The sequence below is a fragment of the Somniosus microcephalus genome, chromosome 10, assembly GCF_052327205.1.
Source record: "Somniosus microcephalus isolate GS21.2 chromosome 10, FLI_Smic_1.0, whole genome shotgun sequence".
Lineage (NCBI taxonomy): Eukaryota > Metazoa > Chordata > Chondrichthyes > Squaliformes > Somniosidae > Somniosus > Somniosus microcephalus.
Window position 1 is genome coordinate 169,659,355 of NC_140996.1, and position 13,899 is coordinate 169,673,253.

At 43.1% G+C, this 13,899-nt stretch overlaps 1 protein-coding gene across 4 annotated transcripts in view; it reads left to right on the top strand.

Moving 5' to 3' along the window:
- The window catches only part of parp4 (poly (ADP-ribose) polymerase family, member 4), a 201,007-nt gene that overhangs the window by 163,064 nt on the left and 24,044 nt on the right, over positions 1–13,899 (top strand). For all 4 annotated transcript variants that reach the window (XM_085999130.1, XM_085999129.1, XM_085999131.1 and 1 more), the window contains 3 exons: positions 3,688–3,783; positions 5,342–5,479; positions 12,061–13,331. In XM_085999130.1, coding sequence (XP_085855256.1) covers positions 3,688–3,783; positions 5,342–5,479; positions 12,061–13,331 — 1,505 coding nt within the window. The remainder of the gene's footprint in view (positions 1–3,687; positions 3,784–5,341; positions 5,480–12,060; positions 13,332–13,899) is intronic.

Genomic DNA, 13,899 nt, shown 5'->3' on the forward strand with positions numbered 1-13,899 from the left:
CAGTGCATTCCAGATCATAACCACTCACTGCGTAAAACGTTTTTCCTCATGTCGCCTTTGGTTCGTCTGCCAATCACCTTAAACCTGTGTCCTCTGGTTCTCGACCCTTCTGTCAATGGGAACAGTTTCTCTCTATCTACTCTGTCTAGACCCCTCATGATTTTTGAACACCTCTATCAAATCTCCTCTCAACCTTCTCTGCTCTAAGGAGGACAATCCCAGCTTCTCCAGTCTATCCAGGTAACTGAAGTCCCTCATCCCTGGAACCATTCTTGTAAATCTTTTCTGCACCTCTCTAAGGCCTTCACAGCCTTTCTAAAGTACGGTGCCCAGAATTGGACACAATACTCCAGTTGAGGCCGAACCAGTGTTTTATACAGGTTCATCATAACTTCCTTGCTGTTGTACTCTATGCCTCTATTAATGAAGCCCAGGATCCCGAATGCTTTTTTAAGAGCTTTCTCCACCTGCCCTGCCACCTTCAACAATTTGTGCACATATACCCCCAGGTCTCGCTGTTCATGCACCCCCTTTAGAATTGTACCCTTTAGTTTATATTGCCTCTCCTCGTTCTTCCTACCAAAATGTATCACTTTGCACTTTTCTGCGTTAAATTTCATCTGCCACGTGTCCGCCCATTCCACTAGCCTGTCTATGTCCTCTGGAAGTCCATCACTCTACTCCTCACTGTTCACTATACTGCCAACTTTTGTATCATCTGTAAATTTTGAAATTGTGCCCCATACACCCAAGCCCAAGTCATTAATATATCTCAAGAAAAGCAGTGGTCCTAGTACCGACCCCTGGGGAACACCACTCTGTACCTTCCTCCAGTCCGAATAACAACCGCTCATCACTACTCTCTGTTTCCTGTCACTTAGCCAATTTTGTATCCCGGCTGCCACTGTCCCTTTTATTCCATGGGCTTCAACTTTGCTGGCAAGCCTGTTATGTGGCACTTTATCAAACGCCTTTTGGAAGTCCATGTACACCACATCAACCACATTGCTCTCATCAACCCTCTCTGTTACCTCATCAAAAAACTCAATCAAGCTAGTTAAACACAATTTTCCTTTGACAAATCCATGCTGGCTTTCCTTAATTAATCCACACTTGTCCAAGTGACTGATAATTTTGTCCCAGATTATCGTTTCTAAAAGCTTCCCCACTACCGAGGTTAAACTGACTGGTCTGTAGTTGCTGGGTTTATCCTTACACCCTTTTTTGAACAAGGGTGTAACATTTGCAGTTTTCCAGTCCTCTGGCACCACCCCCGTAGTATCTAAGGAGGATTGGAAGATTATGGCCAGTAGCCCCGCAATTTCCACCCTTACCTACTTCAGCATCCAAGGATGCATCCCATCCGGTCCTAGTGATTTATTAGCTTTATAAGTACAGCCAGCCTTTCTAATAACTCCTCTTTATCAATTTTTATCCCATCCAGTATCTCAACTGCCTCTTCTTTCACTATGACTTTGGCAGCATCTTCTTCCTTGGTAAATACAGATGCAAAATATTCATTTATTACATCAGCTGTGCCTTCTGCCTCCATGCGTAGGTCTCCTTTTTGGTCCCTAATCAGCCATTCAGTTCCAAACATCCTAGGTGATTGACATTCTGTGGTGTTTTTTCTTTACACAGCGAGTTATGATTTGAAATGCACCACCTGAAAGGGTGGTGGAAGCAGATTCTCAGTAACTTTCAAAAGGGAATTGGATATATACTTTAAAGTGAGAATATGACAAAATGCTACCACAGCTGTGCCTGGGGTGAAGATGTCAGTCCAGTCTATGATAGGGCAGGGGCAATGATTCTATGCAGTCCCTTTGACGGACTGTTCGGTGTCCAAGAGCCTCCAAATTTAAGCTTATTGGTGGCTGCTTGGGAGTCGATCTGAAGCCAGCAAGGAGACTGGCTCTGTGGTAGCATTTTGCCATGGAAGAAGTGAGCAACCGTATTTCAAGGATCAATTTTATTTGAGAAGCAGCACAGGAAAAGGTCTTTGTGTGTGACATTTCAACGAGAATTGTAGACATTGGACAGATAAAGACACACTCTGGCTAATAGGGGTGCAGGGCCACTTGCGGAAGTCATTAGCAGTCAACCCAAGTAGTCTATCTAGTGTGAAAACCTAAAAACATTACAGGAGCACTCGACATGAACCCAGATTCTAATATAATAGGGATAAGGGTCAGTTCAGAGGCTAAATTAGCTGGGTCCAGAAATGGGGTTTCAGAATTGGTTGCTGCGTTCTCCACAGCTGACAATGTTGGTAACTGAGGCTTCTTGAATGGGTGGAAGAATTGTATACTGAACAAATCTGGTTGATGTGCATCTAGGAAGAGATGCGAGTCTGATCCAATTGTGGAGTAGCATTTGGCAGTGACTTTGAAGAAGTCCATACATTGCGATTTTGCCGGTGCTCAGAGGGCGGGTTTGGAGGCGGGTCAGAGGTTAAATTCAATTTGATTAATGGCGGGTTCCGAATCCACCACCAACCCGCTTCCAAACAGCTTTCCCAAGTGTTGGGTCCCTGATTTGCGAATGGACCCGACACCTAGCGGCAGGAAGCGGATTAAAGGCAATTACCTGCCTATTAACAGGTACTTGCCAGCAGTTTTCAGCCTGTTTTTGGATTTTCCCACTTCTGGGTCGGGCTTCCCGATGTCTGGACACGCCAGGTAAGTGTGGCGTGTTGTGAGTCTGGTGTAATGTTTGTGAAAAGATGACAGCTGCAGAAGTGGTGTGAACGATCCAATGTTGCACATGGTGCGTTTCAGAGCAAAGAAAATGTTGGTTACTGCATTTTTAAAACATTTACAGATTTCTTTAGCTTACAAGTTTTTAAATCCAACTATATGTCCAGTGCCACCTCATTGGGAGAACCTCTCACACCAGTGACATCGCTTCTGTCACCCCACCTGCAGCTGCCATCAAATTCCAGCCTATGGAGGGAGTCATTGGAGAGCCTGGGTGCAAGAGTTCACCTTTGTGCTGTGATTGTCAGTGTTTTCAGCACCTCAAAGCTGTCAAACACTGAGTCATCAGACCTGCTTCCTGTTAATTGGCCGGCAAGCCCACGGGGTGGGCTTAACAAGGTCAAATCAAGGGAAAAATCACGTCTGTGGAGCGGAGGCAGCTGGAAGCCGGAAACCAGCTGTGCCACACCCATCCCGACACCGCTGACAAAATAGTGGCCAGAGACTCTCCTGTCCTCCCTGCTGACTGACAATAGCAGCACAATGATCAGGAGTCAATGGGCAAAAGTGGCGAGAATGGCAATGCAGCCAAATAATTATGTATGATTATGGGCTGCTTGTCACTTATGTAAATGAGCATCACTCAGTTAATCTGTACAACATTATTGGAGGTATCCACAGATGAAATCAACTTGTTTTCTTAATTGGAGAATCACAATGATGACATGCCACCAAAAGTCCATTAAACAGCGTGTTAAGAAAGGTTTAAGATACAGTATTAGGAATTTGGAAGTAAATAAGATTCAAAGATTCATAATTCCTATTGCAATTTCCTATAGCAGTTTTATTACTGAAGGTATTAACATTTTGATTTCAGAAATAGATTTTAAAATCTAATGTTCCTTCAACCAGCTAATACTGTTGCCTTGCACCTGCAGGCAGATGGCTTTGCAATGATGACTGTAACCCTGATATATTTCCCTTCTAGATGAAGAAGTCCACTGTGAAATCCTATATCATTGAACTCAGCAAAGAATATTCAATTGTGACTCAGTTTACTAGTTTTGTAGCTATTGAAGAAAGGGTAAGTATAAATTTACAATAAGGTAACATGGACACACAAAGATTAACCTAAAACTTTCAGACTTTTCTTTTTAAAGCTGAGTGTGGAAACCATAGTGTCCTGCTCTCTCTTATCTCTGCTCTCACCTCTGGGCCAAAGGACTTTCGATTTCAGTCTTACCTGAGGGTGGGAGAGGGGAATTTATGAATACTAATCCAATATCCCAGTGCAGAGCTAAGGGAGCAATACATTGTTGGAGCATCATTTTTCAGACTACCGTTTTGGGGGTTTTTCTACCTTTCTTACTCTAGGTCATTATCATACACCAGTCCCAACCCTCTATGCCTTCAAGAATATCTTCCAGTTTTCATATGTAGGTAAGCTTTCCATAACATGAACGTTAATGTTAATTATTTAATCTCCTGGAATTATCCTACACCTACATAGGATCTCTCTTCCTTCTTTGATTAACAGTAGAGCATAATATTAGATTTTTTTTATGTTCATAGAATTATGCAGCACTGAAAGAGGTCATTCAGCCTATCGTGCCTGTACCGGCTCTTTGAAAGAGTCATCCAATTAGTTCCACTCGCCTGCTCTTTCCCCATAGCTTAGCAAATTCCTCCTTTTCAAGTATATATCCAATTTCCTTTTGAAAGTTAGTTAATCTTCTTCCACCACCCTTTCAGGCTGTGCATTCTAGATCATAACAATTCACTGCGTAAGCAAAATTCTCATCTCCCCTCTGGTTCTATTGCCAATTAACTTAAATCTGTGTCCTCTGGTTATTGACCCTCCTGCCAATGAAAACAGTTTCTCCTTCTTTACTCTATCAAAACCTTTCATAATTTTGAACACCTGTATTAAATCTCCCCTTAACCGTCTCTGCTCTAAGGAGAACAATCCCAGCTTCTCCAGTCTCTCCACATAACTGAAGTCCCTCATCCCTGGTACCATTCTGGTAAATCTCCTCTGCAGCCTCTCAAAGGCCTTGACAGCCTTCCTAACAGTACTTCAGCTGAGGCCTAAAGTGATTTATAAAGGTTTAGCATAACTTCCTGGCATTTGTACTCTATGCCTCTATTTATAATCCTGTATGCTTTTTAACAGCTTTATCAACTTGTCCTGCCACCTTCAAAGATTTATGTGTGTGAACCCCCAGGTCTCTCTGCTCCTGCACCCCCTTTAAAAATGTTAAACTATTAAGCTAATTTATTTTACAGAAGGTGAACAACCATATAATATCAATATATCAAGTATATCTGTTTACAATAGAAATCTTTCTATCTAGCTTCTAAAAGGAAAACAAGAAGTCACAATCTAAATGCTGAGTTTTTTTTGTAAATAAGTTACATACACAGTGTTTCATTCTACCACTGCAAGAGCTGTGCTAGTCTGAACTACGGAATTGGTTTTCCTCCCTGCCTCCGACCTTGGTTAATACTCTGGGATTCTAGAGTTCATTTTGTACTTGACAACAGAGTAACACCCGTTAATTAAAACAAATGCCCAGAATTAATTTGTTTTACAATAACAATTTAAAACTTGATGTCAACCCTGTCTTGTTTTCTTTACTTAGGTTGAGCAAGAAGAGGGCTTACTGCTGGGCCCATCTATTCAGGAACTTGCAGCAAAAGAAAGTGTGGATATTCTGTCATATATGGGCTGGGAAGAAGAGTTTAAACATCGGGGATTCAAAGTGGGAGCGTCGCAGAGAGTGAGTGTAAAAAGTGCAGGTATCATCTGTTGGTTCCTGAGTAGCACAGTAACAGGATGACCCAGAAGTTGCAGTGGGGTCAGCACTCAACCGACGCAGCGGGTTCATAGCCTGCCATGCCTGTCTTCCGAAATTCAATAGTTTTGTACCATCTGACTTATGTATTTGTTGTATCCGTGTGTTAATAGAGACACTGAAGACAGGAGTTGGTTTCACAGGTGTTTACTGAAAAGTCTGGAGGGCAACTAACTGATTACAATATACAGGCTTATATAGCCTGAGTGGCCATTACTGGCATTACAGTACACAGGGGGCTCTTAAAGGCGCATACACTACAATTCCTCCCCTTTTAGCCAACCAGTACATAATATTTTAAGTAATCATTAATTACATGTTACAAGAAAAATAATCTACACATTGCTGCAGTTAATCAATTAAAAGTCAGTCTCTCTGGAGGCTTCCTGACTCAGTCCGGATAACGCCTCGGTGGTGTAGTAGTTTCTGGTGGTGTAGTAGGTTCTTTTGGCAAGGCTGATTCGGCTTGAATGCCAGTGTCGGGTTCATCGGGTTCCAGTATCACCGGATCGGAGGTAGATACTATGGGTATCTCTACTTCATCATTAGGCGTATAGAGTTGTGGTGTAGGTTGTCCCTTTTCGGATGACTCTATGATTTGGTCAGCATGGCGCCTTATTATGCTTTCTCCGATGTCCACGGTATACATCAGCGGTCCTAGCCGTGTGCAGATAGTTCCAGGCTGCCATTTCTCGGTACGGTAGTCCCGGGCCAAAACTTGTTGACCTATCTGGAAGGTTCTAGTTGGCCTTTCATTCATGCCTTGAAATTGCCGGTTCTCCACGTCCCTTCTGATGTTTGGCTTGATCAAATCCAGCCGGCATCTTAGGCTTCTATTGAAGAACATCATGGCGGGAGTTTGGTTTGTAACCATATGTGTTGCATTCCTGTATGCAAACAAGAAGTTATCCACCTTATGCTGAAGTTTTATGTCTTCATTACCCATGGCCTTTATGGCCTTCTTGAAGGTCTGGACAAACCTTTCAGCCAATCCATTGGTGGCGGGATGGTATGGGGCGGACGTGTAGTGCTTAACCCCATTGTTTTTTAAGAACTTCCTGAATTCTTCGGACACAAATTGCGGTCCATTATCAGAACAGATCTGTTCAGGCAGCCCATTCCTGGCAAATATGGTCCTTAATACTGTGATGGTTTTTTCCGTGGTGGTGGAGGACATCTTTATTACCTCCGGCCACTTGGAGTGTGCATCAACCGCGATTAAGAACATTGAGTCCATAAATGGACCAGCAAAGTCGATGTGTACCCTTTGCCATGGAGATGAGGGCCACTCCCATGGATGTAGAGGGGCTTGTGGTGGAGCGTTTTGGACCTTCTGGCATCCTAGGCAGCTCTTGGTCATTTCTTCGATGTCTCCATCGATACCTGGCCACCATACAAACGCCCTGGCTAGGTTCTTCATTTTCACTCCACCCAGATGCCCCTCGTGAAGCTCCTTTAGAACTTTATCCTGGAGTTTGGGTGGAATCACCACTCTGAATCCACACATCAAGGTTCCTCGTCACACTGACAGCTGTTCTCCTCTTTGCGAGAATGCTGGCAACAGTGGTTCGCCATGTGCTGGCCATCCCTTCACTGTTAAATCGTAGACTCGTGAGAGAGTCGGGTCATTTCTCGTTTCCCTTTCAATGGCAGAATTTGTTACTGGTAGACATTCGACTATGGTAGAGTGGAAAATCTCCACTGGGTCTACGGTAGGTGCTTCTTCTACCGTTGGCAACGGTAGGCGCGATAAACCGTCAGCATTCCCATGCTGTTTTGATCCTTTGTATTCTATGTTATATTGGTGTGCCCCTAGAAAAAGGGACCACCTCTGTAGCCTTTGCGCTGTCATAATGGGAACACCCTTTTTAGGGTTGAATATGGAGATGAGGGGTTGATGGTCAGTCAACAAGGTAAATTTTTGTCCGTGTAGGTAATGGTTGAATTTCTTCACTCCCCATACCAGGCTGAGTGCTTCCCTGTCGATTTGGGCATAGTTACGCTCAGCTGAGTTCAATGAGCGTGACGCAAAAGCTATCGGCCGTTCCGAGCCATCAGGGAATTTATGCGATAATACTGCTCCTATGCCGTAAGGGGATGCATCGCATGCCAGTCTGATTGGCAGTGATGGGTTGTAATGAGCCAAAACTTCTTTGGACGTGATTAAGTCTTTGCATTTATGGAAGGCACGTTTACAGTCTTCGCTCCATTTCCAAATTACTCCTGTTTGTAGCAGTTCATTAAGAGGGTGCAGAAGAGTTGATAAGTTCGGTAAAAATTTATGATAGTAATTTATTAATCCCAGGAACGACCTTAATTGTGAAACATTTTCAGGTGCTGGGGCTTTTATGACTGCTTCAATTTTTTCAGGTGACTTATGCAACCCTTCCTTATTAATTATGTGGCCACAATATGATATTTGATTCTGGAAAAATTCGCACTTGGGGCGATTTGCTCGTAGGCCCCGTTCTCTCAGCCTAGTGAGCACCTGCTCCAAATTGGCAAGGTGTTCGTTGTCGTTTTCTCCTGTTACAAGGATGTCGTCTAGGTAGCACTGAGTCCCCGGAATCCCTTGGAGGACTTGCTCCATAGCTCTTTACCAGATAGCTGGAGTGGATGCTACTCCGAAAACCAGTCGATTGTACTGGTACAGGCCTTTGTGTGTATTTATCGTGAGATACTTTTTAGAGGCCTCTTCAACCTCCATCTGTAGATATGCCTGTGCCAAGTCAATTTTGGTGAAACGTTTCCCTCCGGATAGTGAGGCGAAAATATCTTCTATTCTCGGAAGAAGATACTGTACCATGTGAAGGACCGGGTTTACAGTCACCTTGAAGTCTCCACAGATGCAAATTTTTCTCTGTTCTTCAGATGTATCATTATTCAACGTTTTCTTCATGACTGGAACGATGGGTGTTGCCCACTCGCTCCAATCTATTTTGGATAATACGCCTGCCTTTTCCAAATTCTCCAGCTCTGCCTCGACTGCTGGACGAATTGCGTATGGCACCGGTCTTGCCTTAAAAAACTTGGGAATTGCCGCATCTTCCACTTTTATTGAGGCGGTGATGCCTTTCAAGGTTCCTAGTTTCTCTTGAAACACTTCTTTGGCGTTGTCCAAGATGTCTTTTAATTGTTCAGGTATGACGTCATCATCGTTTTTTTCCTTACTGGTCACCGTCAGTGCCTGAATGGAGTGCCAGTCTAAACGTATTTTCCTGATCCATTCACGTCCCAACAGCGGTGGACCACCATCTTGTAGAACGTATAAATACAACTTTTGTATTTCCTTGCCGTTGTATACAACAGGCACCCTTATTTTTCCTTTGGGGTATACTTTCTGCCCCGTACATGTTTTCAAGATAATGGATGTGTCTTTTAAAGGTATATGCGGAAATAGCCGCTCGTAATCCCGTCGATTTATGACGGTCAGAGCTGATCCTGTATCTAGCTCCATTTTAACTGGGGACCCTGCTATCGTGAGGGTAACCCAAATGGTCTGGTAATCTTCTTTGGCAATTACATTATGTAATTTGAGACAGCTTAGTCTCTTGTTTTCGGAGTCGCTATCGCTCTTCTGGTCTTCGGAGCTACTGTCCGTCATCATTTGTACCTTTCTTTATTGATTTTTCTTTTCCTGTCCGTGGATTTATTTTTTTCCAGATCGGCATACCCGTGCAATGTGTTCAATCTTTCCGCATTGCCTGCATGCTTTGTCCTTGAACCAGCAGTCCCTCTGGTCATGGGTGGATCTGCCGCAGCGATAACATCTTTCGAAACCCTGTGTCATTTCATGGGTGCTGAAGTCCTGTGTCTTTTGTTGTATCTCTGCAGCTCCTCTTGCGGCTGCTTCGTATGATACAGCCATACTGAAAGCCTTGTCCAGTGTTAAATCTTTCTCAGAAAGCAGCCTTTTCTGTGTTCCTTCACTTAGGAGACCGCAGACGAATTTGTCTCGAAGATAATCTGCTAGTCCTGCCCCGAATTGGCAGTGCTTTGATAGCTTTCTTAATTCGGTGAGGTAATCAGCGTTACTTTCATTCTTGTGTTGATTCCTCTTGAAGAATTTGAATTGTTCCGCTATCAGCAGCGGTGTTGGGTTTAAGTGCTCCTGTAGGGTATCAACAATTTCTTTAAAATTCTTGTCCTTTGGTTTGGCTGGAGTGATTAAGTTTCGTAACAGCCCGTATGTCTTTGCGCCCATTAGATTTAGAAGTACTGACGCATTTTTTTCATTTTCTATTCCATTTGCGGTGCAATATACCTCCACTCTTTCCACATATGTGGTCCAATCCTCTATATCGTTATCAAAAGCATCAATATTGCCAGACTTAGGCATCCTGGAAAAAAAATGGCGCTTCCTGCACTTTTCTTTCTTTTCTGCAAAAAAGATATGGCGCTTCCCCGCCGCTGCTGCCGATGATAACGCTGTTTTCCGCGGGTTTCCCTTTTTATTTATTTATTTACAGGTGGAGACTCATTCCCGCCGGACTATCTCTGCTAGGTCTGAACGCCGACCTGCTTGCAGCGCCGGCCGTCTCCCGAGTGCTCCCTCCCCGTCTGTTACTGCTTGTCTCCGCCTTCGCGGCTTGGCCTAGCTGCTGGAGCCCCAGCCCGACGCCCAGGAAGGATTATTGCAGTACCTGCCACCAGCTCGGCTAGCTGGTGAAACCACAGCTTTTTCTTTTTCTTGCTTTTCTTCGACTTTGGACGCCAGAGGAATCGATGTCCTTGAGGTGCTGCTGAATTGCAGGTAAGTCCATTTCTAATTCGTCGCCACTGTTGTATCCGTGTGTTAATAGAGACACTGAAGACAGGAGTTGGTTTCACAGGTGTTTACTGAACAAAGTCTGGAGGGGAACTAACTGATACAACACAATATACAGGCTTATATAGCCCGAGTGGCCATTACCGGCATTACAGTACACAGGGGGCTCTTAAAGGCACATACACTACAGTATTGATAGCATTTTTTGCAGTATTTTTCAGTTAAATCCTGTGAAATGTGAAATTCTATTTCAGTTTATAAGGGGAAAAAAATGCTATTGCGTTCAAGGAATTTGAAGTTTAAAAAAAAGTAAATGGATGCAGTGTCAAAGCTCTACGATGCGAAGCATTGTGTGGCATGGAGAGCGCAGCAAGCATGCTGGCTTACTATAAACTGAGATGAGGAGGAATTTCTTCTCTGAGGGTGGTAAATCTGTGGAATTCTCTGCCGCAGAGAGCTGTGGAGACTGGGTCATTAAATATAGACAGATTTTTTCAAGATAGGGAATGAAGGGTTATGGGGAGCGGGCAGGGAAGTGGCTTTGAGCCCAAGATCAGCCATGATATTGAATAGCGGAGCAGGCTCGAGGTGCCAAGTGGCCTATTCCTGCTCCTATTTCTTATGTTCTTATAAACAGGTTGATTGTGTTTGGGAACCGCATTAAATCACCCAGCATCTGCTCCTGTGTTTATTGCATAACCTGAGATTCACCAATGTATATAACGTTATTGGCATTTCACAAGCACAACATTGCAGCAAATGGAAACAGAATAGAATTTTGTCCTAGATTTACATTTGACAGGTTTTTTTGTAGATGGTGCTACTTTAGAATTTTAAAATAAATAAAACTTCCTACAGGTTATTAACACCTAATTATTTCAATACAAAAATATGTAAAGTCTTGCTCCCCCTTTTTACTTCCAATTTTCTCTGCTTTTTCCTTTTTCTGAAAGTTGTGACTGACAGTTTCATGGGTGCACTGCTGACCATGCCATTGTCAGTGCAGCCATTTTTCATGGGTGAGCCAAAACTGTTAAATTCTGATTTTAACCCTGCCCACCCGGCTGGAACAGTGTGGACAGGGGTGTTAAAATGGCAGGCAGAAACTACCTGCTGCATCTCTGTAGCTTTCACAGCTCTGCCCTCCTTCTCTCCCTGCCACACTTTGGGACGTCCTGAGGTCATGAAAGCCACGATATAAATGCAAGTATTTTAATTCCTGGGTTTTCGGGAGCGTCAAGGCTGCCCACCGCAGCCAGGTGGGGACCTCGTTAATATTTAAATGTTGGTAGCAAGCCGGATCGGGGCCAGAAGAGGCCCAGGTAAATTCCATTTTTTAAAATCTTTTTACGTTTACTTGTGGGTCAACAGGAGCAGGACGTTTCTTGGGCTGACCATGTAGTGTGAGGAATCAAGAACACACCCATGTTCTGCCACTCTGTGGCCCAGCATGTTGGTGTTATGTATTGTGTTCTCCTCCCACCTGCGGTGGCGCTGTCACAGCAGATGAATGGTTGGGTTTGTTCTCTTTTGTTCTGTACTTTTCTCCAGAACTTTCCTTTTGAATAAAGAAGCAGCATGTTTGCAATCTCGGGGTTCTGAGCACTAATTGTGTTTAGGTATAACGGCACAGGTACAGACACAACAGTTGGTTCCTTAATGTGCTACACCACTACTACTTTCTAATCTTGGTTAATGACAATTACAGCAATTTGTCTGCCTTATGTTTAATTTACAGGAACTGTTGGGTGAATGGAAAGTTCCCAAGAAATTATTTTCAAAAGAAAATGATGGAGACTATGAAGAAGATGACTATAGTGAAACAAAAAATTACACTTTCTGTTCCTTGAGCATGGATACATTATCTACTTCTTCTGAAATGTCTCGTGAAGTTTCTTTTAAACCTTCAATGAAAGCAGCCACTGAAGAAGAAACTACTGTTCCGCATTTAAAATATTCAAGCACAGATGGAGATTCAGATGTTTCATTGGTTGAAGATACTCTTGATCAATGTTCACTAGATTTTGATGCAGCTTCTTTAGAGGTGCCACCTATTCTGGATTTGTTTAAAATAAATGGAGCTCCCATCCCTGGAAGTTCAGTAGCTTCTGGTTCAGGGTTTTCAGCGACTGGTATTCCTTTTAGAAATAAATCATTTTTTGGTTCAGAGTTTCCACCATTTGCAGCTCCCATCCCTGAAAGTTCAGTAGCTTCTGGTTCAGAGTTTTCAGCAACTGGTGCTCCTGCTATTAGAAATCAATTACTTTTTGATTCAGAGTTTCCAGCAACTGCACTTCCCACCCCTGGAAGTTCAGTACCTTTAAAAGGTTCAGAGTTTCGAATGCCTGCAGTTCCTACCCCTGGAAGTTCAGTACATTTTCATTCAGAGTTTCCAATGACTGCAGCTCCTGCTGTTAGAAATAAATCACTTTTTAGTTCAGGTTCTTCAGTGGCTGCATCTCCTGCTTTTGGAAGTCCAGGGGTTACAATGGCTTACGCTAGATGTTCAGGCTCACCTCATTTAAAAGATGAAGCTCCCGCTGTTAAAGATTTGGTAGCTTTTGGTTCTGATTCTTCTGTAGGTCCTGCTATTGGAAGTCCATTGTTTGCAGGGCCTGCAGCACCTCCTGTTAACTGTTCAAGTTTACATTCTGTAATGGCTGCCAAAGCAGTTGCGCCGCGCGCCTGGGATCGGCTTTTAATTAAAAGAAGCGCATTTGTGCAGGATTTTGAATGGGGCGCGGGGACGCAAAGAAAATTACAGGTAACATTGGCAGCAGCTCCTACAATTGGAGAATCAACATGTTTTGGTTCAAGGCTCCACATTCCACAGGCTGCAAGTTTAAACGCTCTTCCAAGTACTTCTCAGGATCTACATATGGTCCACCACAAAATGCCACTGTCTCCACATGAAGACAGCTGTTTGATTACTGCTGATTCATTGAGTTTTGGGGAATCTTGGAATTTCAAGGAAAATGGGCAAACATGTAATGCCTTCCATCCATTAAGGTAAAGATCATTTATATTAAATAATGTTTTTGATTTTGTTTGTTTCTTTTGAATGTATGCATCATCTAAGTACACTAACAGAAAATTAATGGAATTTTTTTAACAATATTTAAACTGATTGTATATTTATCAGGGTCTTTGTTTGTGGCTGGCTTGTCATTAACAAATTATATAATGTACACTGTAATGCATTTCTTATGATAACATGCTTAACGTATGCTTCTTAAACACAGCATTTTGTAAGGAATCACCCAGAGTTAATAGTAATCAGGTAACTGTAGGGGAGATCATGCTAATATAAACCAGGCTTGGAAAGTTTTTTTTTATAAATATGTCCATTATTTGCTACATGGTGGTAGTATGAATGGTCACAATATTTTCCCTAATGGATCTGTTTGTAAAGGTAGTGTCTGAGTGACCAAGACCATCACAAGTTCCATTCCTGGCCTTGCTGATTTAGTTGATCTCAAGGAGAAAGTCAATCTGAGTGCTACAGTTGGCCTTAGCACACCAGACTAAGATAGTAAAAAGTCAGCCAGGATCCCAGCTCCTAACTGCTATCCAAGGG